Consider the following 17,627-nt stretch of genomic DNA (forward strand, 5'->3'; position numbering starts at 1 on the left):
TAATTATTGATTTTTAGATATATTCTTAAAACTCCTTCAATGCCATCCCCATTAAGCTACCAATGACTTTCTTCACAAAATTGGAAAAACTACTTTAAAGTTCATATGGAACCAAAAAAGAGCCCGCATTGCCAAGACAGTCCTAAGCCAAAAGAACAAAGCTGGAGGCATCACGTTACCTGACTTCAAAGTATACTACAAGGCTACAGTAACCAAAACAGTATGGTACTGGTACCAAAACAGAGATATAGACCAATGGAACAGAACAGAACCCTCAGAAATAACCACATCTACAACCATCTGGTCTTTGACAAACCTGACAAAAACAAGAAATGGGGAAAGGATTCCCTATTTAATAAATGGTGCTGGGAAAACTGGCTAGCCATAAGTAGAAAGCTGAAACTGGATCCCTTCCTTACACCTGATACAAAAATTAATTCAAGATGGATTAGAGACTCAAATGTCAGACCTAAAACCATAAAAACCCTAGAAGAAAACCTAGGCAATACCATTCAGGACATAGGCATGGGCAAGGACTTCATGTCTAAAACACCAAAAGCAATGGCAACAAAAGCCAAAATTGACAAATGGGATCTAATTAAACTAAACAGCTTCTACTTGCAAAGCAAAATAAACTACCATCAGACTAAACAGGCAACCTACAGAATGGGAGATAATTTTTGTAATCTACTCATCTGAAAAAGGGCTAATATCCAGAACCTACAAAGAATTCAAACAAATTTACAAGAAAAAAATAACCCCATCAAAAAGTGGGCAAAGGATATGGACACTTCTCAAAAGAAGACATTTATGCAGCCAACAGACACATGAAAAAATGCTCATCATCACTAGCCATCAGAGAAATGCAAATCAAAACCGCAATGAGATACCATCTCACACCAGTTAGAGTGGTGATCATTAAAAAGTCAGGAAACAACAGGTACTAGAGGATGTGGAGAAATAGGAACACTTTTACACTGTTGGTGGGACTGTAAACTAGTTCAACCATTGTGGAAGACAGTGTGGCGATTCCTCAAGGATCTAGAACTAGAAATACCATTTGACCCAGCCATCCCATTACTGGGGATGTACCCAAAGGATTATAAATCATGCTGCTATAAAGACACACACACATGTATGTTTATTGTGGCACTATTCACAATAGCAAAGACTTGGAACCAACCCAAATGTCCATCAACGATAGACTGGATTAAGAAAATGTGGCACATATACATCTTGGAATACTATGCAGCCATACAAAAGGATGAGTTCATGTCCTTTGTAGGGACATGGATGAAGCTGGAAACCATCAATCTCAGCAAACTATCGCAAGAACAGAAAACCAAACACCGCAAGTTCTCACTCATAGGTGGGAATTGAACAATGAGAACACTTGGACACAAGAAGGGGAACATCACACACTGGGGCCTGTTGTGGGGTCGGGGGAGTGGGGAGGGATAGCATTAGGAGACATATCTGATGTAAATGACGAGTTAATGGGTGCAGCACACCAACATGGCACATGTATACATATGTAACAAACCTGCACGTTGTGCACATGTACCCTAGAACATAAAGTTTAAAAAACAAAACAAACAAACAAAAAAACTCCTACTAGTCACAGATCAATCATGAGCTTCATTGTAACATTTTATAAAATTTATTTCTTCCTCCCACATCTCTTCAACATTTATTTCTTGGAAGAATTGATAGCTCAATACTCGACAATAAATGTCATATCTAAAATGACAATTAAAACAATTCAAGAATGCTACTAGTAGAGCTCATGTAGAGCGAAACCTGGAAACTTCAGGGTCACTTTCTGGAAGAACAGATAGGTCCCCAAAACAGGAGAGTTCAAACAGAGCCCATTCAAATCGGCAGATTTATCAACAGCTAAAGTATTCAATGGGAGGCCCGTAGACAAAGATACTCAGTGATTAAGTGGCCTACATACACCTTACAGCTTTTCTTTCAAATATCAACTATAAGAGAAGCCCTATTTTTAAAGTCTCTTGGGTATTTTAACTAGTTTCTGAATTACCTGTAGGAAGCGCTGACTTAGTTGTAGAGAGTTGCTATGTGTGTTTACCATTAAATCCAGATGATGTTTTATATCAAAATTTATGTTATGCAAAGCCAAGTCACTCAATCTTTAGTCAGTCAATGTGTTCGTCAAATATACTTTGAAATGCTTTTGTCCACTTTTATAGCACTCATTCTCAACCTTCATCACAGGAAGAATACATGAGACCTTCATCGACATGTGCACATTAATGCCTACACATCTGCCTGCTTCATAAATGTTGATGGAAGCTTTATATCTTTTGCTCTGTGTTTCCTTTTGACTCTGCAACAATGAAGCTCAGCTGAGAGCATGTCGGGATCTGGTAAGTCACTTCTGTACATGGCGTTCCTCTGACATACTGAGTTTGAGTTATCCCATGACTGATAGTACCAGAGATATGCATTTAAGAGCTCTGAGGTGCTGTTCTGAGAATATATCTTTCAGCTCCTGAAGAACGTGTTGCACTGTTGGAGCACTTTGGGTTTCTTTACAGTAACTCTGAAGTTAGTTGAGATTCCAAGTTGCCTTGCTGAGCTCTGTGGAATTTCCCAGAGAGTTTCATTTGAATATCAAGTTTGGTTGCCGAATTTGTGGCTTCCTCAAACCAAAACTCATGATGAATTCAATATTTTCCATCACTTTATTGAGTGCATGCAGTACAGCAGTCAAGCTATTGGCTGCAAAGAAGAAATCAGAGGTTTGCCCCCGGAAATTTTCCCCAGAGGCTCTTGTAAAAGATAGGACATTTTAAAGAACAACAATGATGGCAGTGAAATCAAAATCTGCTACTGTACTACAGAGTACAAATGCTTGGCCAGCTATACAGTTATTCCATCTAGTATTTAGGTCACTATTTATACCATCTAAAACAAGTGCTTATAGGAGGTCCGCTACAGTTCAAAAGCATCATGCCTGCCTGTCCACAGAGAATGGCACATTTCCTTCAGTCCTTTACCCTTTTCTTCACTGTTCTGAAAAAGAACAGAAATTACATTGCCAAGCTCTAAAAGTAGTTGCAGCCAACGATGGAAAAAAGAACAAGCTTCCTCAACTGTTCCTATAACAATTGTTATAGGAAAAGTTATAGCATTTGTTCCTCAACTGCTCCCATAACAGGCACTGATTTTGCCCCCCACATATTTAAGGCACAGGAAGAGCAGAGTATGTAGATAGCATCTAGAAGCAAACAACTTCCATTTTAGAAGAAAATCCACCGGACAGAATGTAAATCTGGCCATGACAATATTCCATATTTAGTTCCCACTTCTAACTTTCAGAGTGAAATTTCGCAGCCAAAATTTCTGCATCTGCCTCATAAGGTGGGAAGCCCACAGATTCCACTCCCAGGTCATGAGATTCATCAACAAACCTCACCAACACTGTAGGTGCTCTTCTCCGGCTATGTCAGTGATAATGGAAAAGAAGCGTGAGTCGCTTATGTCCCTGAGGGTTTCTTCCCAAATGCAGCTCTCACAGATCTCTAGCAGCCTCTAAAATCTCACAGACTCTAGCATCTAATTCGGTTGTATTTTAGGAAAAAAAAAAAAAAAAAGTGCTCGTGGTTGTCATCTCAAAACAGTTTCTCAAGACCTCCTCACCAGAATTTATCTGTACTCCAGCAGTGTTTCGATGTTATCAAGAGTAAAGAGACCTTCTGGCATTTCATCAGCCTCATGTCTATCCAGAGATATATTTTGTTTTTCCATCAAAATCAAAATTTCCAGTAGAGATTTTAGGGGCTCTTTATTTTCTTTCTCTCTAGAGGTTAGAGGCAAAGTGTCCACACTCTTCCCTTGGCTGGCTTCTTCCACACTGGGCTTCTGAACACTGCTGTTGTTAGTATCTTTATGTTTTCATTCCCGTTCAGAAGTTTCATCAACTTTTTTCTGTTTCAGTGTTCTAATTTCATCTTTCCTCAATTATTTTATTCATTTTTTGTGTCTACTATGTGGATGTTCAAATGACTGGTAAGATCAAATATTGGGTCGGGCACGGTGGCTGGCACCTGTAATCCCAGCACTTTGGGAGGCCGAGGTGAGCGGATCTTGAGGTCAGGAGCTCAAGACCAGCCTGACCAACATGGTAAAACCTCGTCTCTACTAAAAATACAAAAATTAGCTGGGGGTGGTGGCACACTCCTGTAATCCCAGCTACTTAGGAGGCTGAGGCAGGAGAATTGCTTGAACCCAGGAGGTGGAGGTTGCAGTGAGCTGAGATTGTGCCACTGCACTCCAGCCTGAGTGATAGAGCAAGACTCTGTCTCAAAAAAAAAAAAAAAAAAAAAAAAAAAGATCAAATATTGCTGGGATTGCATTATCTTGAAGATTTTCTATTAGGACTAGCTCTACAGATGGTAGAGGACTCAGAAGAGGTTGGCACCTAATTGAGAATGTGTATTTAATTAATTAGATGTTTTATCTTATAGGTCTGCTCTCTGACATTTCTCCACCTACTTTGTGCATCTAGATGGATCCTGTGGGAACCTGAAGAAGACCAAGTTGGACCATGTGCTCTTTTGCATACAGGTGGGGACACCACAGAAGATCTGCACTGTGGCCCCACACTGCCTCAGGAGGCAGCAAGGCCAGCTCTGCAGGGTTTGTGCACCAACAGAGAAGCTAAAACTAGTCTGGTAACTTTTTTTTTTTTTTTTTAAATAAATAGAGATGGGGGGTCTCACTATGTTGCCCAGGCTGGTCTCGAACTTCTGGGCTGAAGTGATCCTCCTGCCTCAGCCTCCCAAAGTACTGGGATTGCAGCTGTGAGCCACTGTGCCTGGCCCTGGTTTGGTAACTTTATTATTTTTATTTTTTTTTTGAGACGGAGTTTCGTTCTTGTTGCCCAGGCTGGAGTGTAGTGGCTCAGTCTTGGCTCACTGCAATCTCTGCCTACCGAGTTCAAGCAGTTCTCCTGCCTCAGCTTCCCAAGTAGCTGGGATTATAGGCGCCCACCACCATGCCTGGCTACGGCTAATTTTTTGTATTTTTAGTAGAGACAGGGTTTTACCATGTTGGTCAGGCTGGTCTTGAACTCCTAGCCTCAGGTGAGCCTCCCACCTTGGTCTCCCAAAGTGCTGGGATTACAGGCGTGAGCCACACTGTCCGGCCCCTAGTTTGGTAACTTTTGACCTCCATTTAATGTACACAAGGCAGAGATAATTACTTTTGAAAACTGAAAGCCAGGAAAGTTGAGTGTCTGGGATCTTACCTGAAGCTATTTGAGATCACAGGAGTGTTCTCTGCGGGTTATACTCCCAGGGATATTTGTGATCACTAAAGTGAAAAATTCGCTCAGGTCAATTGTATTTATAAATGTGACTTAATATTAAATGTCAGCTGATGACATAATGAGGGGAAAAATGCACTTATCTCTCTACCTTTTATAATCACTCATTCATTTGTTCCATATTTATTATCTGCCTACTACAGATACTGAGGCAGGCCCTGGAACTATCTAGAGGAGTAAGAAGAAAAATCAACCACCATGGACATCATAGTCTAGTCCAGTGGTTCTCAATCTCAACTGCATATTAGAATAATCTGGGAGCTTTTTTAAAAAAAATCACCGATGGCCGGGCGCAGTGGCTTATGCCTGTAATCCCAGCACTTTGAGAGGCTGAGGCAGGTGGATCACCTAAGGTCAAGAGTTCGAGAACAACCTGGGCAACACGGTGAAACCCCGTCTCTACTAAAAATACAAAAATTAACCGGCAGGCGCCTGTAATTCCAGCTACTTGGGAGGCTGAGGTAGGAGAATCGCTTGAACCTGGGAGGTGGAGGTTGCAGTGAGCCAAGATCACACCATTGCACCCCAGCCTGGGCAACAAAAGCAAAACCCCATCTCAAAAAATATATGAAAATTTTAAAATCACTGATGCCCAGGCCCCATAACCAACCAATCAATTCTGCATGTTTTGGGAATCAGACCCAGCATCAGCTGTTTTAATAGCTCCTTAGAGGATCCCAATATGTAGCCAACATTGAAAACCACTGGGCTAGTAGATATTGAAGGGTTTAGGGTAGGGCTGCAAATATAATACAATCACCTGGGAAGTTAAAAGTGTATATGTGTGTATGCATGTGTGGGTATATATGTATCCTTTCCTGTCCCTCCCCTCACCCTAAGGCATGCTGAGATCCTTAGAGAAGGGAGTACCATATGTATTTTGGAAAATTCCTTTCCTTAAACAAGTAGAAAGGAAATGATAATACCATCTGATAAGTGAAAGACACAAGTTACTGCAGGTTACTGTAAGATCACATAGACAGAAAACCTAGCCAGTGCCGAGGGGGTCAGTGAATCTTATCCAAAAGGAGCTATAAGAGCAATGACTCCTGAAAGAGTTAGCCAGGCAAAGGGAGATAGGGTTGGTTTTTCCAAATAAAAGGCCTAAGCTCCGGCTAGTCTTTGGCAAAGTCTTGTTCAGCTCTTTCCCCTTCCCTGTTCTTCTTCCCTCCCTACTGAGAGGTCTCTCCTGAAGAGTACTTCATCTTAAACCACTGACTCAGGCTTTGTTTCCAGAGAATCCCACCTGCGAGAGTTGGTGCCAGAGGAGTTCCAGGAAGCAGGACAGACTTCTGGAGTTGGATCATCTACTAGACAATGGATCATGAGGACCTTGGTGGAGTATCGTCAGTTCTCAGCATACCTGCCCAGGCTGCCTTTCACCTGTGGTGGGCTGGAATATGATGCGGGTGAAAGGGAATGCAGTGGCTGGTGCTGTCCCTGGCATTGTGGAGATATTGGAAAATAGTAATTGAAGGGACCGTAGAATTGGATGGCTGCTGCTGGTCACCAATGATGTGCTTAAGAGAGAAAATGACAGGCTCAAGTCAGCTAATCATGAATGAAAAGGGCAGTGTGAGAGACAGAGGGCCTGCTAGACAGCATTGCAAGAGACTCTCGTCACCTGCAGCTGGAGGACAGCCCAACCTTTTTCTGCAACAAAGGACTACAGTGAAGCCTTAATGTTCAGTCAAAGCAGATCTCCTTCGTTAAAGGCAGAGCCCTGCAAGGGTAGGGTGGGACTCTGAGCTGTGGAATAAGGCTGTATCTCACTGCTGGGTAGACAGACGCAGCCTTTGCCCCCAGATTCCACAAACCAAGGTGCCTGCAGAAATGACCCACTCCCACGGCTAAAAGATGGTGCCCTCCCTTCCTCGCTATGCAGAAGTTTCAGATGAAACAGACCCTTATAGGACAAAGGTTTCCTGCCTTCCACCTTTCACTTTTGGACATCAGACCAAAACTGGGGTCACACTTCATCATGACTCAATTGGGGTAATTAATGTTTGCTGTGCTGAGTGAAAAGGGGCTACAGGCCAAAGCGTTACCGGACATGGGACATGGATAATGTATACCAGCAAAACAGGGAGAATGGGAGGGGACCATGAGGTGCTGGACCAAGGGGCATAGAATATCAAGCAGGGGAAGGGAGAATTTGTGTGGGGTATGGGGCCTACAAGACAGGATTTGATTCGCTGGAAAGTTACCATCACAGAGAACATGAGGGTAAATAATAATGATAATCATAGTAATTCACTGGGAATTGCCTCCGGGATGGTTCTATTATGCTGCTGGATGACTCTTGGAAGCTTGGGGGAAAAGCGGTGTACATTCAATGACGTGGAGAGGCCACAACTGCCATGGCAGGCTGTGGAGGAAGAGGACAAAAGGCTCAGGGAAGTGGGCATGCTGGAACAGATCTACCGTCTAACACCAGGAAGTCCACCAGTGATTACTTTCCTTGGGAGGTTCCGAGGAAACTAATGGAGTAAGAAACTCACCGGTGAAAGGGATACCCACATCATTGCGAAGCTGCCCTCTGCAGCTGAGGCTGATGATAAGCGATGCTGTTACGGAGCTAGACTTCCTGGTAGCAAAGGAGATTAGAATGTTCCAGAATAGCAGAGGCCAGGTGACAGCACTTAGCCATCAGAAGCACTTAACCATTAAAACCACTTAATTACTGTAATGGGCAGCCAGGTCAGGATGTCAGCCAGGGGGACTGACCTTTGGGGACCTATGGAGAGGACTAATCGAATATGGTGTTCCTAGGAACAAGAAAGATAGGTAGAATAGTGCAACAGAAAAAAATAGTGCTAAAGGCATATAAATAGAAGATAACCTGCAATTAATAACAGGCTACCAGAAGGCTGAGGTCGGGCACCCCAATGGAAAGTCATGATCTCTTGTCCCGTTTCCAGACCTGAGCCATTTCTCAGACTCAGAACCAATTGACTGAAAGAGAGGCTGCTTTAATACGAGGAAGGCCTGATTGACAGGTGATAACTGAAGGTCTGGCCCAGGTCCATCTAAAACAGGTTCACTGAGTCTGTGGACTCCACCAGTGGTTATTTCTCTGGTTCCCTCATGGAGAACGGAAATACCTAGCACTTGGCAGGATCCTCACATTGGTTCCCTGAGCTGTGAAACTAGAGGTATTTTAGTAGGAACTCCAACAGTAGTCCTTGAAACAGACCCTCTCACACTGAGAAGAGTATTGCAGGTCCCGTGAATGGCAGACATTAGCACCATCCCGAAAGACTTCAAGAATGCAGAGATGGTGCTCTTTGTCATAACCCTATTTAATTAACCAGTCTGACCTCAGAAACACTGGTTAGATCACAGTGTACTACAGTGGACTACCAAGAACTTAGCCAAATAGTGGCCCTATTGCAGCTGGTTTGTAAGATCTGGTATCTTGACTAGAGCATATTACTACAGCCTTGGTACATGTATGCATTAGGTTGGTGCAGAAGTAATTGCAGTTTTTGCCATTACTTTTACTTTTGCACTATCCTAAGAGCTATCGTTCTGTAAATGTGTTCTTTTCTATATGCACCAGGAAGAAAGATTCGAAGCAGTTTTTTGCTACATGGCATTGACGTGATATTCTCTTGCCAGGGCAATGTTAATATCCTGCTTTCTGTCATATAATGTAGTCCAAAGGGACTTGGACAACCTGGGCATCCTGCAGAACACAGCACTGGTCTCCGATATTGATGAAACCATGTTAATTAGATGTTAGAAGCAAGAAATAGCAAGTACTCCATATGCCTTGGTAAGAAATATGTTCTCCACATGCAGTCCCTGCTCCCTGCTCCGCCCACGAAGAACATGAACCTGGGCGTCGGATCCCTGCACTCCCAGGGCAGCGTCAGCAGCACCATCAACACAAGCCTGCTGCCCTCCTCCCTCACGCAGGGCCTGATCGGCAGCGGTCTGAGCCACGTGTCCATGCAGCAGATGGCACAGAGCAAGCTGCCCACAACCTCCATGAGCATCACAGGGCCCGGCTACAGCCCCACGCGACCCACCGTGCAGGGCGTCCCCATGCAGGGGCAAGGCACCATCGGCAACTATGTGTCTCAGACCAAAATCAGCATGTAGTCCAACCCAGATACCTCCTCTGCCTCCGCCCAACCCCAGGGAGCCTGGGCCTGCCTCCAAGACCGGTGAAACATGTGGCTGCTGGACGTGTGACTGCTGGACGTGTGGTGCCCCCCCTCCACAGGGAGCTGCCCTTCTGCTAGGTGCTGGTGGGGAGGGTGGGGGTGAATCCCTGCTGGCCGCCTCCCCTGAGAGCTTCCGGAGGGACGGGCACCCCTGGGTACATAGCAACTCCTCTTGTTCACCTGCTTTGAGGGGGCTGGGCTGTTTCCCATGGAGTCTCAGGGAAGGCCCCTAGGAGGCGGGGATCCCTGGCCCTGGGTCTGGACAGATAGCACTGGGCTAACAGAGGTGGGGTAGAGTCGTTTCCCGAGTAGGGTAAAGCCCAGCCAGAGGCACCGCAGTGGAGAAGATGAGGGGCCACAAGCTCTGGGCCAGAGGCCCCAGCCTTTTTGCAGGGCAGTCGGACACCGAGCCCAGCCGTGCCGTGGTGGCCACGTGTGGTGTTGGGTGCTTGAGAAGCAGGAGGTCCCTGTCACGTTTCACGAGTGTTGTAGACACATGGACTTCAGAGGTTTTGTCCCAAAAAAGGGTGCAAAGTATCTCCTTAGTATTTCTTCATGATAACTGAATGTTAAAAATTTATTTTGGATATATTGCCTCAAATAAAACTAATGATTAAAATGGAAAAAAAAAATATGTTCTCCACAAGGTAGAAGATAGAAGCTAACAAGATTCAGAGACCTGCCACATCAGTGATGTTTTTAAAGATCCAGTGGTCTGGGGTATGCTGGAACATCCCCTCCAAAGTATAAGACAAGTTTTTGTAGCCTGAATTCCTACCACTAAGAAAAAGAGCAGAATACTTGGCAGGCCTCTCTGGGCTTTGGAGGCAGCATATTCACTGTACTTGGCAATGTATTTATCAGGTGACTTGGAAAGCCGCTAGCTGTTAGTGAAGCCCGGGTGATAAAGGGCTTTATGGTAGGTACATTCTTTGGTACAAGCAGACCTGCCACTTGGACTCTGTGAGCCAGCAGATCCCATGGTACTAGAGGTGTCTGTTGTAAAGAAAGATGCCATGTGGTACTTCTGGCAAGCCCCAATAGGCAAGTCATAGCACAGACCCCAGGATCCTGGAGCAAGGCCATGCCATCTGCTGCAGAGAACTATATTCCATTTGAAAAACAGCTCTGTCATGATACCAGGCCCTGGTAGAAACTGAGCATCTGACCATGGGTCACTAAGTAACCATGAGACACAAAAGCGATCATAAGTTGGATTCTGTCAGACTCTCTGTGTCATAAGGTCAGCTGGGTGCAGCAGCAATCCTCTGTAAGGAATCCAGTAGGTCTGCAATTAGGTTCAAGCAAGTCCAGAGAGCATGAGTGAGCTGCACAAATAGGTGGCTGGGACCCCCATGTCACCTGCTACTGTTGTACCAATGCCTCTCCCTAAACTCATAGCTATGGCCTAGGGGAGTTCCCCAAGAACAGTTGACAACAAAGGAAAAACTCCAAGCTTGGATCATGGATGGTCAGCTGGGTATGGATGCAAGCTGGAAATACTTGCTGCAGCACTGCTGCCCCACTCAGGGGTGGTTCTGAAAGAGATGAAAGGGAAAGCATCCCATTTGGGCTTCAAGCAGTGCATTTAGTCATCGACTTTGGACACAGAAGTATGTTGCCCATATACTCATGGACAATGACAAATATGAGCTTCACTTGTTGGGCAAGGGCCTGGAAGAAGGAAGACTGGGAAAAGCTGGAGAATAGGCAGGTAAATAGACTTATGGGAGGCGGCACATAGTATAAGGACCTTTTAGTACATAATGCCCATTAGAAAGTTTCCACTGCAGAAGAGGCATCAACCAACTGTGTAGACAGGATGTCTAGGCCAGCAGATATTCGGCAGCCTCTGTCTGTGGCCACCCCAGTTCTCGCACAAGCGGCCCATAGATGGAGTAGCCATGGTAGCAGAGGTGGGGGCCGTTCATGGGCCCAACAGCTTGGACTCTCTCCAAAGCTGATAAAACTATTTCTGCTATTGAATGTCTGACCTGTTTGCAGCAGGGACCAACACTGAGTGCTCAAGAATACCAAACAGCTACTGGGTGGCAAGTTGATTACATTGGGTCCTTCTATCCTGGAAAGAGTCCCATTTCATCAGGACTGGGTTTGACATATATTCCCAGTACAGGTTTGCTTTTCCTGCCTACAGTGCTTCAGCCAGTACCACTACTGAAGGACTTACAGAATGTCAGAGAGTCTGACACAGGATCTCACGTAACACTGCCTCAGACCGAGGGTCTCACTTTCCAGCAAGAAGGTATAGTGTTGGGCACCTGACCAGAGGATCCACTGGTCATACCACATACCATACCACTTGGAAGCTATCAAATTGATAGAGTGGAGCAATGGCCAATTGAAGGCATGGCTGAAATTCCATCTTGGAAATAACCCCTTGTAAGGTTGGAGCGTTATCCTTCAGGATAATGCAAATATACTCCTTAAACCAATGGCTGGTATATGGTGCTGTGTCCACAGTAGATAGAATACGTGGATCCAGTGATCAAGGGATAATCAGGTCCTATACTCAGAGGTGGGATGCTTTCATCATAGGACACAGTAAGAGTCCCACTAAACTGAAAGCTATGGCTGCTCTCTGATCGCTGTGGGCTCTTAACGTTGGAAGACCTGCAAGCAAACCATCAGAACAAGGTGGAGGCTGCTGCTACATAATTAGACCAAAGAGGAATACATTGGGTACTCAGGAGATCCAATGGGGGCATTTCTTGGTATTCCCGTGCCTAGTTGTAACGGTAAATGAATAAGTACAGCCATCACAGCCTGGTAAGAGCATGATAACTAGGGTCTGAAACCCCTCAGGGACGAGTGCCTGGTTCAATCCATCAGTCAAGCCACCTGCACCAGCAGAAGTGCTAGCGGAGGTGGAGGGGAATCTAGAAAGGGTAGTGCAGGAGGGAGATAATGAGTATCAGTTATGGCCTTGGAACCAGCTGCAGCAGCAGGGGCTGTAGTTTGTCCCAATACCCTTGTCTTTTAAAAATTTCCCAGAAATTGGGATTAGAAACTGCTCAGATGGAGAAACTTAACATGAGAAGCAAATGATCTCAACAAGACAAAGCGTGGACCATAGTGAACGTTTTTTGTTTCCTGCCCAAATCCACTCTATAAGCTCATGCATCTGTACTCCAGCTGCTGGGAGTGTTGGCTAACAATTTCAGCTGCCTTCTTCTCTCGAGAATTTCCCTTGGCTAAAACAGGAGCCACCTCACACATGAGGTTCTGCTGCAATCCTGCCCCTGAAGATCTCACCCAGTGATGGACGGGCATGTATGTACAAAGAGCTGGTCTTGTCGGCCAGCACTTGGTGGTGAATTTCGTGGGATCAGTGGAGGCTCATTCTTGTTTCCTTGTCCTCCTGGCCAGTCCTGCTTCCTCTATCCCCTTCTCCAGAGTGCGCTGTCCTAATAAAACACTTCAATAAGAATCCTTGTCTCAGGCTTCATTTCTAGATAACCTGATCCAAGACCATCTCTGGCCTAATTAAGACCCAGGTTATCAGGAGTGTCCTTGAGGGTGGTTTTCATATGCAGAAAAGGATTCTTCCGAAGTTTCTCTCGATGAATGAAATACTGAGACATGCTACAACATGATGACCCTTGAAAACATTATGCTAAGTGAAAGAAACCAGACACAAAAGACCACGTGACATAGAATACCATTTGTTTGAAAGGCTCAGAATAGGCAAATTCAGAGACAGAAAGTACGTTAGTGATTGCCAGGGGCTGGGAATAGGGTGGAGTAGGAATAAGGGTAACTGTTAATAGGTGTAGGGTTTCCTTTGGGGTGATGAACATGTTTTAAAATTAGATTGTGGTGAATGCTGCGCAACTCTGATTATACTAAAAACTACTGGATTATATACCTTAAATGGGCAAATTTTATGGTATGTGAATTATATCTCAATAAAGCTGTTAAAAGAGCTATGAGGAAATAAAGAAAACATTCTTTAAAAAATATTTGCCTTAAACAGTTAATATTCAACTTATTAGTTCCAAATTCAATGTCCTAGTTATACCTTAGCTTTTTACATTTGGTTCACAGCTCTTATTATTCTAGTGGTAAGCATAGTAAATCTTTTTGTTTTTGTTTTTTGTTTGAGACAGAGTCTCGCTCTGTCGCCAGGGTGGAGTGCAGTGGCACGATCTTGGCTCACTGCAACCTCTGCCTCCTGAGTTCAAGCGATTCTCCTGCCTCAGCCTCCCAAGTAGCTGGGACTACAGGTGTGTGCCACCATGCCTGGCCAATTTTTGTATTTTTAGTAGAGACGGGGTTTCACCATGTTGACCAGGATGGTCTCGATCTCTTGACCTCATGATCTGCCCACCTTGGCCTCCCAAAGTGCTGGGATTACAGGCGTGAGCCGCCGTGCCTGGCCAAGTATAGTAAATCTTCAACAGTCATTTGGAATTAGCCTTTCACTAACTTTCAATCTCATTCACATACTTATTTAATTATCTTCAAACCAACATTTTAAACTGTATTTATAAATTTAATATTTTATCCCATTCACAAGTACTTCAAATGTTAAATTTAATTCCTTCTTGAAATCTTACACAATAATTTTTAAACCAATAATAAGACAATATGGCGAGCCTAAATTTCTCTTTGCAGTTCCGATGCCATCCATAAACTTAGTTAAGATTTCAACTTAAACTTAAAAACTTGAAATCGAGTGCTCCATTTTGTTTTAAATTGTAATTAAGGCTGTCGTTTTATGAAGCCAAAATCTCTTAAACATGACAAGTACATAATTTACCAGATATACAGAAAATCCTTTTAATCTTATGGTTTTAATTATTTTACACCTTTTTATTCCTAATTGTAAAAAGTGCAGGAGTTACATGAGGCATACACACTTAAAAAGGCCAGGTACCAATCCAATAAACAGAAATTAATTAGACCAGAGACTTTGGCAGGTCCTGAGACCCAGAGTAGATATCTAGAATGATTCAGCTGTCTATTCCAGCTATTGTACCTAAGACCCTCTTGGTAGTCATTTTTTCTTGGACCGCAAAAACTGAAGCAAGGTGTTGGATTCAAGTTACATACATTACCTGACTCTCTACTCACAAAAACCTGCAGCTTCCTACCTGGTAAATCACTTGATTGTATTTTTATTTACACATTTTTATATATTTTTTTAATTCTTAGGGTATATAATAGGAAATAGGAAAAATAGGAAGAGACACAAATGTCCTTCCCACTCAACATGTAAAAAGTATTTGCACTTGGATTATTGCATTTGATTGCACTCTCCAAAATTCACATAGGTATTAAAAATGATTTCTACTTATTTTCTATGATATGTGTTCACAATATCTGAAGTCGTTGCACTATGTGCATTAATCCTGTTTGCCAAAAGATTGCACTTTTCTCTGCTCATACATGCAGTAGGCTGAGGAGAATGTTCTGTCAGGTGCTGTGCTCAGTTCTGGGATTACAACAATGAATAAGACCATTTGTTCACACTTAAGGAGTTCAGACTCTAGGTAGGAAAAACCTAAAATCAGAAAATCATTTCAAGTATTTGCTCAATGACTCTTTTTCCATGGGAAAAGAGGGCAAGGACTTCATTCTGTGAGGACGTGACTGTTTGATTCAGTCTGTATTACCAGCACCTAATACACAGTCACACTATTTGTTAAATACATGAATACATGTTAAAATGGGTTTATATAGAGGGAGTATGGGAGCCCCCAAAAGGGACGTTTGCCTAGTTTTATGTGTAGATATTGGGCTTGAGGGTGAGATAAGGGTGTTACCTCAGAGGTATCAGGAAAAATTCCTTAAAGATGAGAACTGAGCTGAGTTTTGGGAGACAGAGAAAATTAGGTAAAAGTGGAGTTGGGGGTTGCGTAGGAGTTCCCGTATCTTGTGGCGGAACTTCCAGCAGTTTCAGAGTGCCAAGACATCAATCTGTCAATGTAAGCAGCGGAGAGACCTGGAAGGACTTTCTAGGCTGTTTTATATATTTCCATTTTAGTATCCATATCCCTATGCTTATTTTAAAAACTTGTCCATAGATCCTTACTACACTGGTAGCTCACTGATGCTAAGGACTGCCCAGCATAATAATGGGAATATGGTAGTTCCTCAAAAATTAATGCAGAAATGAAATAACAAACGGGAGAATGACAAGTAACGGCATTGTGAGCACTCTCCAGTGATGAAGTCATCTGGATAGCGGGGATGTGAGGAAGGGGGCCTATACCAGGTTAGACGGAGACCTACTCAGCATATTAACTAATGGTGAGGCAAGTTTAGTAAGCCTCACATCTCAGAAATAAAATCAGAGAGAGGAATGTTGGGAGTTTCAAACTGCTTTCCTAGCGAGAAGGTGAAAAAACACAAATGTAGTGGGGTGCAGTGCCTCATGCCTATAATCCCATTTTGCTGAGGTGGGAGGATTGCTTGAGGCCGAGTACGAAATCAGCCTGGGCAACATAGCGAGACCCTTGTCTCTACAAAAGAAAAAAATGTGAAATTAGTGGCAAGCGCCTGTAGTTCCAGCCACTGGGATGAGGAGGGCGGAACGCTGGAGGCTGCAGTGAGCTACGATCGCTCCACTGCACTCCAGCCTGGGAGACAGGGCGAGACCTTTTCTCAAATAGAGATAGGCAGACAGACTTCAGAATGTATTAGGGTTTGTAATTTCCAGGTTCCAACGAACAGCAAGGGAAAGGGCCTGGCTGGGTAGTACGTTACACCCGGAAGTAAAGGGACGAATACACCTTTGGGTGCACTTTGTAGTCTGGCTGGCAAACAAGCAACACGGACGCGTAGAGTTAAGTGCTGGGACTTCCCAAGCCTGGAAAGCAAGCTGTGTCTCTGCGACTACGCGGCTGCCACCAACGCTGAGCGGCCGGTTTTTGGCCTCGAGGAGGAGGCACTGTAAGGGCGGCGCGGAGAGGGCGGAACGCGGGACGCAGGCACCCTAGCTCCCGACGGACGCAATTTTCAGTCGCACGGGCGAGCTCCGGTGCGAGCTCCGGGCCGGCTGCGGAGCGACTCCCCTTCGCCGAGTGGGCGGCCTGGCTGTCTGGAAAGAAGGGCTGGGGCCTGCCGTTCCGCCCGCGGAGCATCCTCCCCAGCTGGACGACCCCACGCTGCAGCACGGGCTTCCGGCTTCTCTCCTCAGTGGCCAATTCGAGGGAACAGCGGGCTCCGGAGGCGCGGCGGCAAGCCTATCCCGCCTCCTAGCCACAGCCTCCAGCACCCGAGAGAACCGCCGTCCGCGGCACACTTTTTCCGGGCAGGAGGCGGAAGGCCCGGGACTTGGAGGACAGGTGGGTTCGAGGGAAAGATCTGGGTCCCACCACTACTTCCTGGAGACGCCGGGGAAAGCAGGCCATCCTTCGAGCCACCCATCTCTTCTCCGATTGGTTAACTGCCCTCTTAATGCGCTCCGCTGGCTGGAGATTGGTTGGGATGCACCGTCTATCACCTGCTTCCCTGTGGGAATCTAGGTCGCTAAGGGAAGCGTTACTTGAGGCTCGGTTGGGAAGAGGTTGGTTGGGCCCCTTGAGCTCACTCTGTTTATCATACTGGGGATCGTCCCCCGGCGCGAGCTTCCGTCGCAACGGCCAGGAAAGAAACCAGTAGCGGGACGGAGGGCGGGGGTGGCAAGAAAGTCAAGGTTTAGAAGTAAGCCAGAGACGCCTAACCCTGGTAACATCCGAATGGGAACGGGATAGGAAGGAAGGCCTTTGAGAGAGGAGGCGTAAACCCAGGAGCAGTGACAGTGTAGGACGAAAGGCCTAAGTTTGTTGCGGGAGGTAGGGGCCTTGCGGGAGGTGTTCATGACCTAATTGTATGGGGATCTAATTTTCTAGATGTGTCTAACAAAATCCACTGGAGAATTTGCTTTGGCTTTGCAGCAGAGTGGGGAGACTCCCACCCGTTCCTGGCCTTCAAAGAGACAGTTTATTGAATTATTCACCTCTCTTTTATTGCTTCAGATGGGCAACTCTCAAAAAAGGCACAAACAATTGAAGGATGGATACCATGGCATATGGTAAAAGCATGTCGAAAGGAAAATAAGGTATTCGCTTTGTTTTCATGGTGATTAATTGTATAAG

General features: G+C 44.9%; 1 protein-coding gene and 1 pseudogene across 9 annotated transcripts in view; one reads left to right on the top strand and one right to left on the bottom strand.

The window, feature by feature from the left end:
* Positions 1-2,024: 2,024 nt before the first annotated feature.
* On the bottom strand, positions 2,025-3,778 carry LOC105490329 (52 kDa repressor of the inhibitor of the protein kinase-like; annotated as a pseudogene).
* A 12,702-nt stretch (positions 3,779-16,480) lies between these two features.
* Positions 16,481-17,627, top strand: part of LOC105490225 (ring finger protein 6) — a 72,338-nt gene continuing 71,191 nt past the window's right edge. For 2 of the 9 annotated variants that reach the window (XM_024795536.2, XM_024795533.2), the window contains exons 1-2: positions 16,913-17,056; positions 17,508-17,590. In XM_024795536.2, the coding sequence (XP_024651304.1) occupies positions 16,948-17,056; positions 17,508-17,590 (192 nt within the window). In that variant the 5' untranslated portion in view covers positions 16,913-16,947. The other 7 variants (XM_011755638.3, XM_011755639.3, XM_024795535.2 and 4 more) reach the window with 7 other exon arrangements.

The sequence above is a fragment of the Macaca nemestrina genome, chromosome 16, assembly GCF_043159975.1.
Source record: "Macaca nemestrina isolate mMacNem1 chromosome 16, mMacNem.hap1, whole genome shotgun sequence".
Lineage (NCBI taxonomy): Eukaryota > Metazoa > Chordata > Mammalia > Primates > Cercopithecidae > Macaca > Macaca nemestrina.